The sequence below is a fragment of the Arthrobotrys flagrans genome, assembly GCF_004000055.1.
Source record: "Arthrobotrys flagrans strain CBS H-5679 chromosome Unknown unitig_9, whole genome shotgun sequence".
Taxonomy (NCBI): domain Eukaryota; kingdom Fungi; phylum Ascomycota; class Orbiliomycetes; order Orbiliales; family Orbiliaceae; genus Arthrobotrys; species Arthrobotrys flagrans.
Window position 1 is genome coordinate 1,554,953 of NW_027137551.1, and position 21,356 is coordinate 1,576,308.

Here is a 21,356-nt window from a genome sequence, read left to right on the forward strand (position 1 = left end):
TTGCTTGACTGCTTTCCGGCCTGTCTGTAGCTTATATATATAGACGCATGGTTTACGAGCTAATTCGTAGGCTACTAGCTCATTGTGCGCGAGGCAAGTGAAAAGAACTTTGATATTGTTTTTGTTATAAATTGGGGGGGGGGGGCGAGGCTCTCTAGGGACCGTCTACTAGGCTATACTTGCAACTGGGGAGCTAACGAGAAAACTAGTCCTAGATTATGACGCTATTTCTCCCTTCTCCATTCTCCCGGCCCTTTTCCAATCTACTCCATCAACCAAACTGCGTCGAATTTATTGCATAGCTACTGTTATATTCTATAGTGTACTTTATGACTTCAGCATATCGCTACTATCACTCATTATGGCTTAGGAAGTAAATTATAACGCCCATTAAAGCAAACTCCCTACCTGCCAGGAATTTTGATCTTGCGAAAAGGTTCTTCTATCCCTAGTTCATGATATTCCGTCTCCTATTAGAATTCATGAGCTGTTACTGCGGGAGTTATTATTTACACCATTCGATTAGGTGCTCAGATTATAAGTAGTCATTCGTATACCCGAAGGATGCGAGGGCTTAGATTTCGGTACTAGACAATGGATTTCCAAAAGGAGGCAACCAAAAAAGTAGTACAAAACAAAGAGCTGGAAACAAAGGTGAAGCCTGGCAGTTTGATAATAGTAGGATAATGCTACAGGATCTCGCAGACAACTATGATGGTAAGCAGTATTCTCCATATAAGGCGTTATGCCACTTACAAACTATCATAGAACCGATACCACTCTAATATTCTAGAGTAGAGTTACGATTCCCAAACATTCAATAGCTATCAGTTCAGTAGACCCAATCTCATATTTTCCAATGAGGTCTCCAAACCTCGCATATTTGTTTCATGGGGCGTAAGACCTTCTATAATCTTAATAACTTCCTTGAAACTGTCCGGGAACATTCTTGCTTGATTTGTAATTGCATTTTTGTGACCACTAATAACTATTCATTTGTCAGCTTACTCAATTACAGTTCTAGGACAATCTATAGCATGGTTGCGTACCATATCCAATTACTAGACCACGAATATGTTTTGTTTTGGTAGAACAGAGAGAAAGGCCCGTGCTACCTTTAAAGAATGTAAGCTTGATGCCACTCGTTCTGATTTGTTTTAGGGCTCATCTCTTGATCGTCTCGGTGATCTACTGAAATAGCAGTATGTGGTAAGTAGTTCACTAACACGTGCATGCTCTCAAAGCAACTAGCAAAGCTGAACAAAAATATGGTCCGTTATATGGGAGGAGCTAGTCAACATAGCTTAGGCATCACGTTCGTCGAAGAGGATAAGAAAGCCTAAGCTTATGTGAGAGATGGATGAGTGGTATTGTTGAGTTATATAGTCGAATTTCATGAGTGAGATGGGTGAGGTTTGAAAGATTTGGAACTGGCAGCCTTTTAACTACAGTCTCAATCGTATCTGCTGCAACACATCAAGGCCAGAGGACTGTTAACTAGAAACGACGACCTAGGCCCGGGAAGGAAGAGAAGGGAAGGAAAGGAAAGGAAGGGAGGGAGAGTGTTGAATGGGCCGTGCTTAAACATTTGGCATTCTATTTTCGAATTTGATCTTACCCTATAAATGTTACATGATACTAACCATCTGCAACCAGAACATTCTGACACGACGACCTGCCAAAGCAAATACCTACACTATCTCCCGCTGATATTCTAGCTTTAGCTCTAGCACATTTAAGCGCGGGAAGCCTTTAAATCTGTAAACTTTGCAGCGTGTAGACTTGCCCCTGGTCTAGAAGCTCACCAATGTAGAGGAGAGCTTCATAATCAAATTTAAGTCAGTGCAAGCCTCCACCTAAATTTTAAGGTGATAATGGTCCTTCAGTTCTAATAAATTTCTATCAGCGGCAATTAGATGGGTATAGAATTTCATAGCTAGATGGCTGGACTACATATTATCCCCAAGTTACGATGTTGACCCAAAAAGTACTGATTCTTGCAGTGTTCACTTCCTAGCACTAATAGAAAACCTATATATTATAATACGATATAGAATGTTGGATTTACGTGCATATTTTACGATAATATATCGTAGAAACGAATTCGAAACCAAAGTAGTTGTTGTATGAGATAAAAGCGCGTGAGCTAGTACGCCGACTGAGTCTGTGGTGCACATATGCCGGCATTCACATCTTCAGAATACTTACTTACACTGGCTATAACGTTCCCATGTGCGCAGTAGATTTGGATCCGAGACTGTGTGGGCCATGACATGCTTGGCATACTTGGCGAAGGATTATGGCCATCATTATTATAGAAGCGTTATAGACTACTGGAGACTTAGGCATTACTACTGTCAATACATTCTACTCTAGTCTTTGTCGTGTCTCTTGTCTCTGTTCGTTTCGAGCTTCCTGCCTTGCCTGGTGTGGAGTCTCAGACTGGTAAACGTAAAATCCAACATCAAAGTGTGTTGCCCACTTTCAGCCAATCAGAACTATCTGAATTTTTTGGTTATCCTCCACATCCCACCAACAATCGTATCGGAAGGCAGTGCCGCCATTACAGACCCCACATCGAGCTCGAGGGTCACAGCGATAGCGAGTCGCACTGTCATCCGTATGGCGGACGCGTCTAAACTGAGGTCTTCAGGTACATTCCTCACCTCACAGGTACTAATGTCGAGCCTCGTTCTAACAAATCTCTCTGTGGTAGACCTCATCGAGTTGTGGCATACAATACGGATTCCTCTCATTGTCGCTATCGGTATTCTATATATTACTGTGCGCCTAAGAAGTATCCTTTTATCTCGGAACCTCGTTCTTACGACCCCTCCGAGTCCCTCCAAGCTTGAGCCACAGCTCTGTGCAGAGCCTGATGGTACTGTCGTCCTTCCTGAAAAGTTCGAGGTCACTTCGCCCTCAAACAAAAGACGAAAGCTATCTCCCCCTAAACATGTGCCGAAACGGATAACGGGTAGTGAAGTGCGAAAGAAGAAGCCAGCGAAGCCAAATCAGGATACTCCACCAGCTGTTGAGGAAGAAGGCCCCTACTGGAACAGTAAATCGATACAAGTTTTTATATTCTACTCTTCTTTGACTGGATCCACTGCCAAATATGCCGAGAAGCTATCCAAGGACCTTTTCTCCGAACCACTACATGTCCCGAAACCGACTCCACCTTCAGTTGAGACTACTGAAACACAGCCTGCCGTCGAAAAAGCCACATTCCTCCCACCAATCGTCGAAAATCTCGATTACCTTGACCTAGACGACTACTTTATATCTCCGGCCACTGTCAAAGGACTTAACACTACGTCAGTGTATCTTCTACTAATCCCGACATACGAAATAACCTCTCCCGTGGACGCTTTCCTTGAGCATCTTTCCGAAACCCACCATGATTTCCGTATAGACACTCGCCCTCTCCGATCCCTTGCCGGATTCTCTGTATTTGGATTTGGCGATAAGGAAGGCTGGCCAACGGAGGAAGGTCGGGGTGGTGGCATATTCTGTGGTCAGGCGAAGGAAGCGGATAGATGGATGTCTAAACTCACCGGCGGAAAACGTGTATTCCCTATTGGTATGGGAGACGTTAAAGGTGACGCCATGGCCAGTATGGACGAATGGAGAAAGCACCTTGAAATCGCACTGAACGATCTAGCCACGGGCGAGACAATCCCGGAATCTACGGGCGTAGATAGCGAAGACGAGGAAGAAGTCGCTCAAGACGCATCTACCACAGAGCCTCTAGTTGATGTTGAGGACATCGGTAACTCTATTAGGTCCTCAAAATCTTCCAAATCTAAGAAGAAGTCTAGTGCACCGCTTGCCGTTGACTTTACTACCACCAATCCACGAACCTCCAAATTAAAAGAAATGGTTCCAACATCCTCTCCCACGCACTCCGCTCTTACAAAACAGGGCTACACGATCGTCGGTTCCCATTCTGGTGTCAAACTCTGTCGCTGGACCAAATCCGCCCTTCGCGGTCGAGGTTCTTGCTACAAGTATTCGTTCTACGGCATTAAATCCCATCTTTGCATGGAGACAACACCGTCTCTCTCCTGCAGCAACAAATGTGTTTTCTGCTGGCGACATGGCACGAACCCCGTCTCAACAACCTGGAACTGGGTCGTCGACCCTCCTGAGATGATTCTCTCAGGAGCAATGGAGGGACACTACAAGAAGATCAAAATTCTCAAGGGTGTGCCAGGTATACGGGCGGACCGATTCGCAGAAGCATTCAGAATCCGACATTGCGCTCTAAGCCTTGTCGGCGAACCAATATTTTATCCACACATAAACGAATTCCTATCAATGCTACATGCTCGTCATATATCTAGTTTCTTGGTCTGCAACGCGCAACATCCCGAGCAACTTGCACGATTGAAATATGTTACCCAGCTATACGTCAGCATTGATGCATCTAACAAGGAATCCCTGAGACGGATAGATAGGCCTTTACATCGTGACTTCTGGGAGAGGTTCATGAAATGCCTTGAAATCATCAAGGCGAAGAAGGATAGAATGCGAACAGTATATCGTCTCACCCTTGTCAAAGGCTTTAACATCGAAGATGAAGTCGAAGGCTACGCAGACCTCGTAGAGAAGGGTCTACCGGCGTTCGTAGAGATCAAGGGGGTTACATATTGTGGTACCTCAACATCAGTCGGTGCAGGGCTGTCGATGCAGAATGTTCCATTTTATGAGGAAGTCTGTGAGTTCGTTAAGCGACTTAATGAAGCATTACAGAAACGGGGATTAGGATATGGAATCGCCGCAGAGCATGCACATAGTTGTTGTATTCTGATTGCGAGTAATGATTATTTCATTGATGGTAGGTGGCATACTGTCATTGATTACCAAAAGTTCTTTGAATTGCTAGAAGAAGGGAAGGAATTTGGCCCATTGGATTATGTGGGACCCCCGACAGAGGAGTGGGCGGTTTGGGGGAACGGAGGTTTTAATGTGAGTATAGATCCCCGATGGTCTAACACAGAAACATGATTACTGATAATGAATGGTTTTCTAGCCTGCGGACGAGAGAGTATATAAAAAGGGGAAGCATAAAGGAAAGACAGCGGAGGAGGTTGCGGCGGAACTAGCCGCTGAGGCAGCTGAGGCAGAGAGTGGGTGTGGTTAAAAACGCAATTTTTGGCGTCACAGTATCGATTCGTAACGCCATTGGAGATCTTGTGTAAGATAGGCGTATCTCGAATTGATTTACTGGTGCTTCATCTGCTCAATGACCTAGCGTGGTGAGCGTACTACGTTTGTAAGGGTATCAATCGTGAACAAGAAACGGCCAGTTGACTCGTTTCAAGTTTTTCATTAACGCGATCTAGGATCTATATGGCAAAAAATTGAAAGGTGCATAATGTACAGTCCCTGACCCGTGTTCCAAGCACCGCGTAAAACCAGTTCAACTGAAAAAAAATGAATTTTCACTCTTATCCCTCCGAATCATGTTTGCGTAATCTTTATTCGGATCAAAAGTCTCCCACATGCTGGCCGGGAAAATGTGCTTATTCCTTTCATACCACCTCCTATCCACGACCTTCGTAAGAGTGGGGTCATCTGGCGGCCTGTCGCCCCCCGATTTCTTGTCTTTATCCTTCTTACCCGACGATGAAGAGGCAGAAGAGTCGTCAATCTTCCCATCCTTTAATGTGAGTGCTGATGGATAATCGAACAGCTTTCCGTGGGGCCCAACGGTGCCATTGACAATAAAGTAGTAGAACTCATAATGCTATATGGATGTGATATGATTAGCCTCTGCTCTCTCGACAGCCAAGGAGTTGGGAGCAACTTACGTGGGGAATTATGATCTCCCCACGGACGAACATCAAGTCGTCAACACTAACCCTGTGCCACAAGCCTCTTGTTCTTCTTGCTCGTTCCAGGAATAGCCACACAGCCTCTCCCTTCTTCATTTTACACTCTCCACCCGGAACATTCGTTCCATCATAAAAGACGAAGGGTATAGAAATCTCTTCCGCACGGATCGATTCCTGAAGCTTGTTGAATTCCTTTCGAAGAGACTCTCGCATTTCCGCCTCCTTTCGGAGTGATGCCTTTGTAATGATCGTTGGAGCGGGAACGGCGGTGTTGTATTTACGTTTTAGTGCTGTTGTTGTCGCGCTCGTTTCTGTGGCTTTCTCCGGAGGTGGTGTAGATGTCGCAGCAGGTGTACCACCACGGGATGGGTTTGCAGATGTCGGTAACGGCGAGGGTGTTATCGATGGAGCTGAGGAATCATCGCCGTCGTCACCGTCATCGAAGGAAAGGAGGCCACGTGATGTAGCTGTCTTCTTGCGCTTTTTTGGCGCCGGGGGCTTTACGTTGCTAATTTTGTTAGTCCTACTCTTTTAAATTCACAATATTGGATCCGTTGGAAAGGATTTGGCACATCAAGAAAGGGAAGGATGCCTCACCCATCGCTGCCAACACTACCGGCGCGACTGCCACCTGCAGACCCCGGCGTTGATTGATTCGCGTTCGCTGCCTCACGTTCCTTCTGCTCAAGAAGTTCGGCACGGCGTTTCTTGAAATCGGAAAGATGTACGAGACCAACGGTTTGGGATTTGAGAACGTCTTCGAGGGTTTCATTCTGTGATGTGAATCGGAAATTATGAGTCGGACGGTCCACTGCCGGCGTCGGCGGTTTGCTATTCGGGTTCGATGGCGGCATGTTGGCGTATGGGAGCTTCCCGATGAGTTTCGCAGGCTGTCGATGCTTTGACGTTGTGATGAACCTGACACGAAGGAGTGTAGAAAGATGGAAATTGAGATTTAGAGGATTCAATTCGGGCCAAGAAACAGGCGACTAGTCAACACAAAAAATACCACGTATCGAATTGCAACCTCTGGCTTTGTCTTTGAAGAGTCTCAGGAGCTTTGTAAGTACAAATATAAATTCACCAATCCCAAAATCCCTATCCTGGATATTGCAAACAAAGGCAGTTTATAAAATTATTTCCCGCGAAGCAGCAAGCCCGCGTTTCACTTTCTGCCTCAAGAGAGCTTCATAAAATCCCAGATCAAAGCCGACACACCGCAGATGCACCCAATGCATGGGAACGGTTCCCGCTAGAATAGGACCCATGACATCCTCAACAGTCGCGTTATGCCACTTCTCCTCAGTCCATCCACAGTTTTGCATAAACAGAGCTTTGGCCCATTCGAACCTCTTCTGGAGGATTTCTTCCCCCCAATGCCTCAGAAGTTTACTCCCTCCCGTTGACAAGTGCATCCAGTTCTCGAAGGCACTAAGCTTCACAACTTCTGCTACCTTGTACTGACCACAATACTCCCATTGATGTGGCCCTCGAGCGACGAAAAGAGGAAAGTTTGCTTGGGTTTTCGAAATCGGATCTGTTGATGTACTAGATAGCTGCATCATACTCCCGTTTTCGCCGGCCTTCCTTGGCGCATGAGGATTCCAAGCCGGTTGGATGGCCATGTAGCCCTTTGTTTGAATTGGAGCATTTAGTCTTGTGCTGGTGGTCGCAATGACAGCCCTATGATTGCCGCCAATCAAAGGACCAACGTGATCTCGTCGGCTAAAGTATTCCAAAGGTTTGGGAATCGTTGTGGCAATGTCTCGAGGTAAGTCAGCGAGGCGTAGCTGGCCGGCAGGAAACGTCGTATCCTGGTTTTCGGACGATACGCTCTCGTATTCACTCGATGTAGGTGAATTCATACCATCCTCTTGTATTATTGACGGGGGTGATATCGGTAATACAGAAGACAGCTTGTGGAAAATCTTCCCGTCCACAGGCGTTGATTGTTTAACAGGGTGGCTGGTAGTATTTGTAACCGCTCGGTGTGCACTCTGAGAAGGCCCAGGTACTAAGCTGACTCTTTTCTTATATCCTGTAATGTTCTTTTTATCCGTCGAGGGTAATACCAGGTCATTTGCTGATGGTGGGGGTGTAGCAGAGAGTTCACCCTTAGCTCCCGTACTTCGTTTCAGCCAGTCCATAGCAGGCATTTTGTTCCCTGCGTCAATAAGTGCCTTCCTTCTTTCCTTTTGAATTTTTACTGCTGGATCTGGATCTGGCAGGGGATTCGTCTTGGGTGATGCAGGACCTTTCGGAATGTCTTCGTTCTGAGGCAAATCGCCAACATCAAGTTCAAATTCCGAAGTATCCCGAGCTTTCCTCGGGGGTCTGCCTCGTCTCTTATGTTGTAGTTTAGGTAAAGAATCAAGTGCTGTATCAGATCCCAAAAATGACAGGCTGCTTGTATGGCCACCACCCGTTTCTCCGACCGAGGACCTGCTGTTCTGTTTTCTCCCACCATCTTCCTCTTCTAGCTCCTGGAACGGCAGAAACATACCGCTATAATCTAGCTTAGCTTTTTTCCTCATCCTTCCCTCCGGCATAATATTTGCAGCCCCAATCTCTGCAAAAGAAGGCTCACGATTAACAGTCGTATCCATCTTATCGACCATATCGATATCCTCGCTTTCGATTTGTACAGATGTATCAATCGGGTCCGGTTCCTCCAGCTCTCCCTCCCTTCCCTGTTCTCCCCAGCGTTTTTGAGCAAGGGTCTTTAGAAGCGAGAGATTCCATGCCGGATTATGGAAGCGAAGGTGCTCTGGAACCTGATCTTCTTCAGACTCGCCAATAGCCGTTCCAAAGGCTGCCCATTCCTTAGGTGTCAGTGGTTCCGTTGGGATCGGAGGCCGGGAGCTTGAATCCCTAAGAAAAGCGACCTGAGCCATGGTTTCGGGTATTCACAGTTGCGAGGTTGTACATGTACTAAGTACACATGTGCGTGATGAAGTGGTTAAAGGTTTGAGATCGGGAAGACGCGACAGAGTTGGCGGAACAGAGGCCAAGGCCAGAAACACAACACACATTTTCCAACAAGCTACACGAGACTTGGGCAACAGGAGTTGAATATCCATGGCAATCCTATCACCACATTGAAACTAAGCAGGCTCATTATCCGACCTTGTATGCACGGCGGGCCAGGTTAAAAGTAATACTCAAAGGCTCAAAGGATATATATAGATTCATTGAGGGTTCTCTGTATAGCCCATCACGTCCCATGACGCGAAAGCTAAAAAATAAACCGGCATTCATCCTAACAACCTCGAATACAATCCCATATGCTCGGGTGGTAAAAGTTCTGCCGCCCGAAAAATCTACTAAAGCATCGCTATATATGTATCGATACAGCACCTTAAGCTATACTACAATAACAACCTCCCCATTCCTTACAACTTGTAAACAAATGTCCGACTACTAATCCCGTCAAATAACACCGTATTATCCATTGGAATATATTGTCGGGTGATTATTTTGATAATCTCCTGGGCCGCAACACCACCGGTTAAACTAGCAATGTTGTGCAGTTCTCCGCCACCAGCACGGACACTAGTTGCTGTCAGTATTGCTTATCTGCTCTACGGAATAGATCCAAAACTTACATTTCTCCAATAGCCTTTTCAGTACCCTCAAGCAACTCCGGCGAATGTGTGATGCTGAGTTTATCGAGTAACTCCGTCACGTGCTTATTCAACTTCTCTGTATCTGCATCAACCGTTGAATCTTCGGCGCCAGGAGCAATGCGTTGGGTATTATTCTCATCAGATATAAATGCCTCATATGCTCTGAGGCCAAGGTAGTAATGTATTAGTGATGTCGAATCCGAAAGGTCATTCGCTGTACAGAAGTTATATTAGCGATTACACCTCCCAAAAATAGATCCCAGAACTTACAAATAACCTGAGCTCTAGGGCTTTTTTCGTACTCTTCATTCAAACTTCTTCCTCTAATTAACTTTACATACCCAGCATGCTTGCAGAAGGTCTCCACTTCGCTCTCCTCAACCTCTCCGCCGTCTCTTCCTAAGCCTGTCAGAAGACCTCGAACAATTCCAAAGACAACAGCTAGGTCAGCTCTAGCTTTTGTTTTATAAATATTCTGCAAACGAATATAATCTTTCGACTCCGCCTTCATATCCGGTAGGGCACCCGGCAATGGAAGCAGTCCTCCATTCTTCTCCGAAAACTCCTTAATAGCGCGAGCAATGATCCAAAATTTCGTTGATTCCTTTGTCAAATTCGCACATTTCTCATCTTGAAAGATAGCTCTGGTCTCAGACGGAATGCTAGGAGGATTGAAATGTGGCAGAACAGCCGCAATAGCTTCCTCGAAATTCTCCTCGTCGGCATTCCACATTTTACTACGTAGGAGTGATTTGAACTCGTTCTTCTGAGGGTAGCTGGATGGAGGTTGGTTGCCATGGGTAGATTTCCATTCATTCAGAGCTTGGAGAAGAATCAGGACATAGGGCAAATGGTCATGCTCGTGGGTAGTCATCTTTTCCTTATCATCCATGGAGGCAGCCTTTTCGTCAACGAGAGTGGATAGTTCTGGGAAAGGATTAAATAGGCGTAAATCAACCGTAGAGGCTGGGTGCGTCTCAACTATTGGATGTTCCGATAGAGCCAGACGGCAGCTCATGGTAAAGCCAACACATTTTACGACGAATAGTGGGATACCGAGCGGGTAAAGGATCGCATCGAGAGAGAGGAGGGTAGCTGTAGGGATGTCCCCCGTCGCAACAACGGTCGTGAAATCTTTAAGCTTCTCTGGGTTGGATCTGAGGATATTCTCAATTGTCTGCACATAAGGAAAAGTATTAGTAATCGAGATGAGTACCGAAGGTATGAAACCCGGCGTAAGAACTAACATCGTTGATGAAATGCCCTTGAACTTCAGGATTTAGCTCGCATAGCAGCTCACAAGTCTTCTGCGCCCTTGATAGCCCAATAGAACTATCGTCTAAGAAGAAGTTTGTTCCAAGATCCTCGTCCGTAACCACCGCATGATCTATAATGGTGAATCGACCGATTCCTACAAACGATAAGACACAGCCGATCGGACAGTAATGGTTAAATCAAGCTTACCGGGTAGTACTAAATTCTTCAAAGTCTCCGATCCGGCTGCTGTGGCATTGATCAAAAGGATATGTGCTGTTTCCAGAGCTTCCTGCCCTCCGGCACCCCATAGACGGAGCTGTCGGTCATACTTCTTCTCCTTGGCCGTGGGAGCCCCCGGAACAGACATTGATTTCGGTGGAAGCAGTGGCAATACTTTTTGGTGATAGGAGTGAGGTTCTGAGGTTTGGAGGTTGCGACGAGAAGTGAGCGCTGAGCTGAGGCTAAAGGATCCAAAGTCGTGTCCTGCGCTTTTGGGGGGCGAGGTGGGGAGACGTGCAGCGCGGCAGATGTGGCAGTACACTCTTCTGTGGCTGATGGGAGGGGTGGCTAATATCATCTCCTAAATAATAATTCCAACGAAAACAACGCGGGGACTTCTCCCAACACAACTCGACTAATCGGAAGCCTTCTGTGGGATAATTTGCCTGGTAGTCTCCTAGTATCGGTGATACAAATATTCCCTGGGGTAGGCCGCTATCTCCTCTGAGAAACTCGGCTACACGAATCAATACAGAGGTTTTTCATTACATCGTTCCGTCGAGCTTCCACATACTTGACTAAATTTACTACCCCTTCTATAAGTACATTAGTGATAACATATACTATGCTAAGAGATCGATCTAGTCTCGGCCCGGACGCCAGCGGCATCGGCCAGATGTGCTCAAGTGCCTAGTAGTTGCCTCTCCGGATTAGTACTCACCGGCTTACTGTCATGCATTTGTTAACGAAAAAGAAAATCTGAAATTTCAAGGCCTCCAAAATCGAAAAATTCTAGACGTCAACGTTCCGAAAGACAAATACCCCTTGTTCCGAGTACAACAGTTACGACCCAACACATGCCAGGTGTTTAACCACCAAATGTGTGCACCCCCATAGATACCTGAAATAAATATTCTTCGGTAAAAATACACACCATAATCTAGATTAGAGCTAATTGGAGAATTGAATATCGAGACAATGAAGTTATTTTCGCATTACAATTGAAAGTTCAATACAGCCACATCGCCAACATGAGCCAGCAATCAGATGACGAGATTCATGCGTGATGGTGCCGACAACTGCATTTTATCCCCTCAAAATTTGTAGCGGGACAAAACAAGGACAAAATAGGCGATCAGTCACGATTTAGCCAACTCGCAGAAAGATTTCCTATTGGGCTCGAGATAGTGCGACTATGTACTTATGTATGTCGGTAATTCCAAAACTTCATGGGAGTTCCCAACGAAGCTAGCTTGCTACCCAAAATCTCTGTGGAAATATGTATCACATATCCACTCCCTCGGGTCCCGACTATCACCATACGAAATAAAATGATCAGTGTATCCACAATATTGGCAAAAGCTTGTCAGCAGTCAGGCACATAGAAAGAGTCTGGGCCTGTAAGAAGTCGCGTTCCAGCCTCGTGGGCATTCCTGCATAGATGGATTGTAGGGCGGGAGAGACAGACCAGCATCTTAGGCGAAATCATGCATGGTGGCGTCTGAAGGCTTCCATAGAGAAAAAAGAGACGGGAAGAATTATTATATCAGCAGGATATATTACATAGGGTCCAAGGAGACTCTCGGTTGCCCAGAGATGCCAAGTATGCACAGCGAAAGACAAGCCTTTTCGCAAATTGGAATAACAAAATGCTTTCGTCATCTCGAGCGATGTTGACCCACTCAGTTTATATATAATCAGGACGATATCATATTGCGGGATCGATATCAACAGCTTGTGTAGCAAGCCTTGAAGTTTTGGATAGTAAGTTTCAAGAATTCGACAATTGAATTTGCCAATTGCGTTTGTGTTGGCTCAAACGCAGTATCCGGTATATCCTAGGCGCGTGTACAGGTACGTACGCCGATACCGTATTGTTAAGTGAGTCTCATCAATATCACCAAATTTTCAGCGAAAAATTTTCAATCACCACCTGATCAAGAAATTGTCTCCGAAGGAAGCGCAAGTCAGACACTTGAGGTTAACGAAAGGATTATGAATTCAAAACTTTTTAAAGAATCTGAATTCAAGTTGCAGTACAGAGTACTCGTTCCTTAAGACAACCACCCCGCACTAACCACACCTCGACTAGCCGCATTCAAAGAACCCCACAACGACAGGGGATCTTGTACGACATCTCAGCAGATCAGGGCCAGCCGTTAGGGCACGTTGTCATGCAGGCAGCTCTGATTGGGCAATTTGGACGACATGCGTCTACGATGTCTGCAAGCGGTTGTCCGGCTTCTTCCTTGCATCGGACGAATTGATTATCACCACCAACCTTCTTTTGTGTCAACGACGCTGAGTTCATGAAACCAATGGTTGCCTACCAATCCTAGCATGTGGCCAATAGCCTGTGAAGTTTTATGAATGCAAAGCACCATAATGACGTTCGCCGATGTTCGTCTCATGCTCAAATGCCCCCAAAGCCATGCCGTCGGCCAAGGAAGCCAAAGTTCCAATCATTTCTCCGACCCATGCCTACCGACTTGGCGGTGGAAAGAAGAAGTCTTGGTATACATCACTAAGCGTCTTGGAAAAGTCTTAGCTATGGGAAAGCCTGACAACCGCACTGTCGCGTGAGGAAGAAGAGCCTGCGTTGTTTCGGGTACAAAGTATAAGGCTGCATTGAGGCGGTGAAGCCATCCTAGGCACAGACGGTATACTGTGATTTTGAGGAGAGGAAAACAGTAGCTGTCTGGGATGGCTTAGAGGGAGCAGCTACGATCTGTGGGTTAAATCCTCAAGTACTTATGACCAAGAATACCATTTTTGCTGCAGAGACTAGTAGGCCGTGGGTATCATTGCCCGACTACGTGGGAGAAAGCGCAGTCTCTCGGATAGGTGGCCGAAGACTAGCGTAACTTCATTCCTCTTGCTATGCCAAATTCCGGAGCAGGAATTCGATAGTTACAGCACTCGAAGGCTTCTGCAATGTCAAAGGAACTAATTTTCAAATTTTCAACCCCGCGAATGACCGTATATCCCGTGCACTCGGGGCATTCCACATACCACAGAGCTACTGATTGAAAGCGATAAAAGAAAACATGAGAATCAAGATGCATCGATGGTTTGAACCAATCTCAAGAACTTTAGATTCACCACTACTTTAAGATATGGCAGATGGGTTAAATATTATAATGACGATGATCTCCATATCTTTTTTTTTGTTTTTTGATAACTAGACTCGTGCACTGGGCCCACTTGATTATCTATCAATATGAAGAAGGCATGCGCATGGTCGAAAACGAGTGCATGATTGGAACCTTTAACCCCGTTCGAGGTTGTCAAAAATTATACACCGCTTGGTCCGATTGGACCTAAAAAAATTGCTTTTGTTCCTGAGGAAAAGCATGCTAACAGGAATTAATTGACATCTGCAACATGGCCCGTGGCCTGCCTGCAAGGAGGGTCCAAATGTCTCGTTTTCCAAAGCGATATGAATAATGGAATCTGATCCCAAACGTGAACCCCTAAAATGCTACCTGGTCGATAACCGCTACAACGCTGCTTTTGCTTCCCTGCGCGACTGCCTGGAAAGCCTGGGCTTACACGTTCCCGAGAAACGGAAATTGCTGAATGTATAAAAGAGTCCAAGCATTCCCGTACTTTTGTCTGGATTCTTTCTAATCTTGGTCACTCACCCTCTTATAACCAGGTCTTGATAACGGCTTGTCAGTGTTCCAGCTAACACTCTCTTGGATACACACTCCCTGTCAACGTAATACCAAGTCCTCTTGTCCATTTCTTAGCAAAAGCTTCGCTGCTTTTGATTTCTTGGTATCATTACGACCATACAACACATCCGATATCATGAAGTGGGAGGAAGAAGGCTTCTCACGTTACGACGTGGACGAGCATGGAAATACTATTACCTTTGTACGTATTCATCACCATAACTTTGCGCTATCACCCCCCCTTTTTTTTGCCGTCAAGTTTTGGGCTAATACGTAGTGTCGATGCGCAGGAGCAATATGACCAGAACAAGCCGCTCAAAGGCAGACTAAACTTCCTCACAAGAGGTGAGCTGAAGCTACTCTTGATTGCTGGGTAAGAAGATATATAACCCTCGTCTAAATTATATTTACATATGAGCTAAACTCTGTGATGAGTGTCGGTTTCTTCCTTGACTCCTACGATTTATTTATCATCAACCTCGTTACACCCGTCTGGATTGATGAATACTGGGGCGGCAATTCATCATCCTATCCATTTTTCCTTCGTGGTTGCGTCAATGGCGCAGCAAACCTTGGCAATGTCATCGGTCAACTTTCTTTCGGCTTCCTTGGAGATGCCTTCGGTCGTCGTTTCGTCTATGGCAAAGAACTCATTATTTGTATCATCGGCATGATTATGGTCATCAGTTTACCCAACAGTATCCCCACACCTCATAAAAAGATGGTCTGGATTCTTTGTTGGCGTATCTTCATGGGTGTGGGCATCGGTGGAGATTACCCAATGTCTGCCTCGATTACCTCTGAGCGTACTCACTTGCGTCGTCGCGGTATCCTCCTTGGTTTCATCTTCTCCAACCAGGGATGGGGTACTCTCGCCGGATCCATTGTTACAATCGTTGTTCTAGCTGCTTTCCAAAAAGCATTGAACGTTGATGGGCATGAAGGCCAACTTGATGCAGTTTGGCGTATCCAGATGGGAGTTGCAATCATCCCTGCTATCGCCACCCTATGGCCCCGTCTTACCATGCCTGAGGGTAAACAGTTTCTCCAGTCTCAAGAACTCAACTCGGCTTCGACTTCCGGCTCTTCAATTAATGCTCAGTCTACCGGGAAGGTCGTTGAGGGCTCGAACGCCTCTGATACTGAAGATGCTGGTATGGCTCGTAAGGGCTCGGTGGTCCTCGGAACCAGTGTTGCACCTCCCGCATTCGTCGCTGGCTCTGAAGTTCAGGAAGCTAAGTTTAATACCTTCTTCGTGTACTTTAGCGAATGGAGACACTTCAAAACTCTCTTCGGAACAACTACAACATGGTTTTTGGTCGATGTAGCCTTCTACGGAATCAATTTAAATCAATCCTTCATTCTTTCCGCTATCGGTTTCACTACTGGCAAGAACAACTACCACAAGTTGATGAAGAACGCATTGGGCAATCTCATTATCGCTGTCGCTGGTTATGTACCCGGATACTTCTTTACTATCGCCTTCATCGAAATTCTTGGCCGGAAAACAATCCAGATTGGTGGTTTCCTCATCACCGCTTTGCTATTCGGTGTTCTAGCTGGTGACTATCATAACATCCCTACTGCCGGAAAATTCGTCTGCTTCGCATTCGCACAGTTCTTCTTCAACTTCGGACCAAACGCTACAACTTTTATCATCCCTGCTGAAGTCTTCCCATCTCGTGTCCGTGGCTTTGCACATGGCCTTAGTGCCGCCGTTGGCAAGCTCGGAGCTATCCTGTCCGCTATCCTCTTCAACTGGCTTGCATCGTACAAGATCGGGTTGCCTAATGTGCTTTGGATCTTCTTCGGATGCAATATTTTGGGAGCTATCATCACATACTTTTTCATTCCAGAAACTAAAGGACGAGATGCAGATGTTGTTGACTACGAGGAATGGTTGGAGACTAACCCTGGTGCCAAACCCAACACAAGACGAGCGGATGGAATGTTGGGTGGAAAGGGTCCAGTTAGCGATCCGGAGAGGGAACCTGAGAAGATTGGAGCTTAAAGTCTTCTCCCTCTTCTAATCCCTTCTCGATTGCTTTCTAGCCAGGTTAAATCGTTTTTTGTAATTTGCTTGAGTTCTTTTGTTGGCGGGTTATACTTTTGTTGTTGAAGTGGATCTCATATTGTCCCTCACATAGGCTCCATTTGGGACCTGTAATTGGTGGTTTGCATTCGAAGTGCTTCTGAGACGAGTAGGATGCTACGTTTTGAGTTAATAATTCAATATTACTTTTCTCTATCCATTTGAGTCTCATAGAAATGAGGTTTTCCATTGTGCCTATCCAACCCTGTGGCGCGATGAACAGTTTCTAACAATACCATGCTGGTTCTAATATCAGGTATTATAGATATATACGTATCACATGTGGATAAATAAAACGGCCCTAGCGTGACCTCAAAATAAAATTTCGATACAGAATTTTGTCTTGTATCTTGCATACAAAAATTGAGGAGGCTAGCCAGATTATTAATCATGAAGTGCGGCCCCATGCAACCACAACCATATTTGGGAACCAGATTCGGAAGGCATCTCAAAATACCACAGCTTCAACACGGCTCGGTATAAAATTGTTTGACAGAATTTGGTATTTCGGCAGTTTGGTCACTGCCAAGGACCGGCTCCCTACCTGACTCAGCACAAAGATAAACATTCAATTCCGAAGTGTGAAATTCCAATAAGAACACGTTTAGACCTAATCACAAGGCCTTCGATATTTAGTCAAGCGAAATAGCTTATTTTTTTTGTTCCTGTGTTGAATTTGAACGAAATATCACCTACGGTTCTTCATCTTGGTGGCCTGAGGTGAGGGTGTTATGCTGCGCAACCGAGCCTACAATGTCCGGATTTGCGAAACTTCCGAGCGAGCTCACCGACGAAATATTTTATGTAAGCCCACGCCTGTGATTGACCAGAAGTTGGCCGCCAAAATTGACATTTAAATATCAATACCTCCGTTTAGCGCGTCTCACCAACCGATCTATTAAACATTAGCTTAACATGCCGGGTACTATACGAAAAAAGCATCTCCAGCATCAACCGATTTCTCAAAATCAGTGTCCTCCCCAGCACTAGTATCAATGAAACCCGCGCGAAGAAATTATTCTCGAAGGCATTTACAAACGTTTCGCCTGAATATCTTCGAGAAATTGAGGTGGGAAGTGTTTTGAAAAAGGAAGTGAACATTCGAAATCTTGACCCAAGGCATATTTATGTCGCATCAAAGATAAAAGGCTGTAAGGAGAGTTCGGGGGGTGACATCGATTCTGGGGTGATCTTTAATCTTCATTTGCGTGACCTTTTGTCGCGGTTACCGCCTAAGCAACTTAAGAAATTCTCGTAGGTCTTCGAATATCCTTAAATAAAGGAAATTCGATTACTAACTGCTAGCCTGGAATCTCATGATCTTTCAGCTGCTTTTTCCCTCACACTACAAAAGAACCTTCAGATGACAGATTTTTCGAGCCAAAAACCCTTTCAGCAATCTTCTCACCCGGAAACATGTTAACGACACTAAACGTTTCCTTCTCCCATTCCCTTAGCTCAGACTGTAGCGTATTCTACCTTCCACATCTTATATCATTTACCTTCCGCGCAGAAGATTTCACTACTTATTATCACAGCATCTTCAGCGTTCTCTTTAGCTGCCAGAAAACCCTGAGGGAGCTATATTGTAACAATGAGAGGCACAAATCTTCAGGAAGAGTGGCACCGGAGAGGAGTCACGAGATTTTATTCTACATGGATCATGGATTCGCGCAATGGAAAGGGTGTACCAAATGCGGCCAAGATAACCCACCATCGACCCCCTCAAAAAGGAGGATTCGATTGACGGAACTGAGAGTATGGCGAATCGATGGGTTGAGTCATATGATGACTGAAATATTTGGACCATATAACTTGGTACAAGGTTCGCGATTGACGGATGTTGAAGTTGCAATTGGCTCGCTTGCCTTTGTTAAGCTTATAACTTCCGAAGGTGGAACGCTGCAGTTGGAGCGATTACTTGAGTATGCCAATGGGACGCAGATTTTACCGGATAGTCAGGGGTTGGAGACATACTTTCGGTATACGAAGGAGCTGGTGAAGGTTACGTTGAACTTTCATAAAAATTTGGGATTTGGTTGGCTGGAGGCACTGAAGGGGTGTTCTGAGACTCTAAAGGAGTTGCATTTGAGTAGTGTGTATGGGAATATGGTATTGACCGAAGATGAATTAGAAGGGTTGGGTAGGTCACTGCAAAAGCTGGAGATGCTAACGATCAGTTCAGATCGCGATTTGGTAAGACTTTCAATAAATTCTCCTTCAACTGTGCCCCCCCTCCCCCCAAAATTGACACCTTATGCCTAACGCATTTATAACTTTGATTATCTAGCCAATCTGCATCATGAACTCTGAGGTTTTCCCCCGATTAAAATACTTTGGAAATCGAGCCTATTCGAATTTCGACCCGGGCACCAAGAATCGTCTCGAAGATTTTATGGGGGTGAACAACGAAGAAACTAGCTTATCGACTTCGCTTCGTCTCATTTGCTTTAGGCTACCAGGGCAAAACTATCTAATTGAGAGAAGCTATGGAGCCAACGGACGTATGGAAGTCAGCATACATAATGTTGAAGACTTCAAGGTTCCTGAAATCCTCGGAGGGCTGGGAGGGGCCCCGAGGTTTGGATGAACGAATTTAGCTTTTATGTTCTAACTCCTTGAATTCTTACAAGTGAGGGGGTATATCTAGTCACTATTGTTCACTTTGTAATATCACTGTTTACTAGACACTTATATATAACTAGTTAACCGGCTTTCCTATATTTCTTTATTTCAGGAATGTCATCGATAACTATAAGTTTCTTATCTTCCTTTTTCTTCGTCTCGTGAACCAAACCCGTGCCCGCTACCACATCCTCCTTCCTAACTTCGGCAATCCTACGTCACATAGTCGTAAACTGTGCGGAGGTATGTTCAAGTGTGTTCTGTTTGGTTTCCACAATAAAAATAAGACGTGGACTGTCTCTGCCTGAGAATTCCCTCCATCCCTGTTTTTGTTTGCTTACCATTCCAATTTTGCATTCCACTATTGTGTCCTCCATTAACTAGCCCGAGTCGTTGGCGATAACTCTGGTCATTGATGGGGGTTGTAACGCCAGCTTTATATATACGTGCGACTGTTAGCGTAGGGTAACCTTCTATTTTGAAGTAGCTTCCTTACATACCAATAATTTTTCTTGGTATTCCAGTGTTCTAAGTTCTAGTCCTAGCACTCCCAACCCTTCCATTCATTGAAATCCGCGACCGGGATGTGGATGTACCGACTCTTCTTCCACTTTCACTATTCCTGTCGCTAACACTCCCCACTCTCCTCTCGACACTCCCCGTACCGCTCGGAATAGTCAGTCTCTCTCTCTCAGTAAATGATAATTGACCTGCACCATTTCTCGCTTGGTTGCTCTGTTGATATGGAACACTATTTATTTCGCCCAACCTCGCTGGACCATTTGATGGGCTCGGAAACGGCCTGAGAGAATGGTTTAGGGTTCTCTCGGCAGAGATTGTGGCTTCTGTTTGGACATGGGATACTAAACTCTTTCGTTTCAGCCTATCGTATCTTTCTTGGATCTCGATCTGCTTTCGGGACTTTTCGCGAAGAGCTTCGCCCAGCTCGTGATTTTTGCGAGAGATTGTTTCATTCTCGATTGTGAGGGCTAGAAAGCGGGTTAGATTTATTATCACCAACATGCCTCTTCGAGTTTAGCCGGGGACATACCTTTGAGCTTTTCTTGAAGAGCATTGATTTCAGTGTTGGCTTCGTGGATTACATTGTCAAACTGGGTACTGAGCTGATTGAACTTCTCCATCAAGTTTTTTGAGAGATATTCTTGGTAGACACTTGACGGACAGGTATAATATCAGCTGCTTTGTCACCGTTGAGTATATCCAGATGAGTGTCACGTACATCTCTTGGGTAGTCTGATACATCCAAAAACTGATTCCACGTCTGGTTATTTCGAGAATCAAGCTTGGATTTAAGCCGCTGACGGCCGATGTCTTGTAGTCATCGGCTGGATTTAAGTTAGTTTTTACGATGTCGTCAGGATTCTTCAGCTCCGTGTGACAAGCTGGACAGGTAGGAGCAACTGCTCCGAGATGGTGAGGAGATGCTGCTTGTCTGGTGAGGAGGTTATCGGCACAAGGGATGCAGAATATATGGCTGCAGGTTGTAACGACAGCGAGGTGATTAAGAGCTGCCCTGCAGTCGAGAGAGTTGCATTTCAGGTTGACGTCCATTGCAACTGATATATATAGAGGCAGTACCTATAGTGGATATACTACCTAAGGATTCGAGTGTACTATAACTGGTAATCAAGTAGGTAATCAAGTAGGTATTGGGAGTTGGAGATTGTGATATGTTGCGATGTAAGTAGGCGCCGGCTACTGGCAGGTATATGATAAAGTGTTGGTCGGGACATCGATGGTACCATATAGTCTCTTAGTAACTTTATGGCATATTAAGAGGTACACTCAAATCAGCGGCCCCTACGAACCTTTCGCCTTTAAATTATTTATATATATTGCTTAGGTGCCTATCTTGTAATTCTATTCTCGACTGTACTAGGTACACGGTGTTGAATACCCGATTACATCGGTACGTGACATTACTATATGCAGGCCTATTTCGGTAGTAAACTTCAACATGCATTTAATTGATACATGATATATACTGAGATGTGATATC

The 21,356-nt window shown here is 45.3% G+C and overlaps 6 protein-coding genes across 6 annotated transcripts; 3 read left to right on the forward strand and 3 right to left on the reverse strand.

Moving 5' to 3' along the window:
• Window positions 1-2,622: 2,622 nt before the first annotated feature.
• On the forward strand, window positions 2,623-5,146 carry DFL_005802 (uncharacterized protein; the record flags this gene model as incomplete). The annotated part of the gene is made up of 3 exons (XM_067635116.1): window positions 2,623-2,653; window positions 2,717-4,971; window positions 5,036-5,146. 3 exons carry the CDS (start codon window positions 2,623-2,625, stop codon window positions 5,144-5,146), a joined length of 2,397 nt encoding a protein of 798 aa, XP_067489578.1.
• Window positions 5,147-5,425: 279 nt separating this feature from the next.
• DFL_005803 (uncharacterized protein) lies at window positions 5,426-8,734 on the reverse strand (the record flags this gene model as incomplete). The annotated part of the gene is made up of 4 exons (XM_067635117.1): window positions 5,426-5,752; window positions 5,817-6,348; window positions 6,438-6,829; window positions 7,070-8,734. 4 exons carry the CDS (start codon window positions 8,732-8,734, stop codon window positions 5,426-5,428), a joined length of 2,916 nt encoding a protein of 971 aa, XP_067489579.1.
• A 498-nt stretch (window positions 8,735-9,232) lies between these two features.
• DFL_005804 (uncharacterized protein) lies at window positions 9,233-11,090 on the reverse strand (the record flags this gene model as incomplete). Its single annotated transcript, XM_067635118.1, has 5 exons — window positions 9,233-9,392; window positions 9,446-9,680; window positions 9,737-10,643; window positions 10,714-10,877; window positions 10,931-11,090. 5 exons carry the CDS (start codon window positions 11,088-11,090, stop codon window positions 9,233-9,235), a joined length of 1,626 nt encoding a protein of 541 aa, XP_067489580.1.
• Window positions 11,091-14,755: 3,665 nt separating this feature from the next.
• On the forward strand, window positions 14,756-16,630 carry DFL_005805 (uncharacterized protein; the record flags this gene model as incomplete). Its single annotated transcript, XM_067635119.1, has 3 exons — window positions 14,756-14,821; window positions 14,910-14,992; window positions 15,055-16,630. The coding sequence occupies 3 exons, from the start codon at window positions 14,756-14,758 to the stop codon at window positions 16,628-16,630; spliced, it is 1,725 nt and encodes a 574-aa protein (XP_067489581.1).
• Window positions 16,631-17,464: 834 nt separating this feature from the next.
• Window positions 17,465-19,301, forward strand: DFL_005806 (uncharacterized protein; the record flags this gene model as incomplete). Its single annotated transcript, XM_067635120.1, has 4 exons — window positions 17,465-17,515; window positions 17,589-17,965; window positions 18,040-18,907; window positions 19,002-19,301. The coding sequence occupies 4 exons, from the start codon at window positions 17,465-17,467 to the stop codon at window positions 19,299-19,301; spliced, it is 1,596 nt and encodes a 531-aa protein (XP_067489582.1).
• Window positions 19,302-19,864: 563 nt separating this feature from the next.
• Window positions 19,865-20,478, reverse strand: DFL_005807 (uncharacterized protein; the record flags this gene model as incomplete). The annotated part of the gene is made up of 2 exons (XM_067635121.1): window positions 19,865-20,325; window positions 20,388-20,478. The coding sequence occupies 2 exons, from the start codon at window positions 20,476-20,478 to the stop codon at window positions 19,865-19,867; spliced, it is 552 nt and encodes a 183-aa protein (XP_067489583.1).
• Window positions 20,479-21,356: the final 878 nt, after the last annotated feature.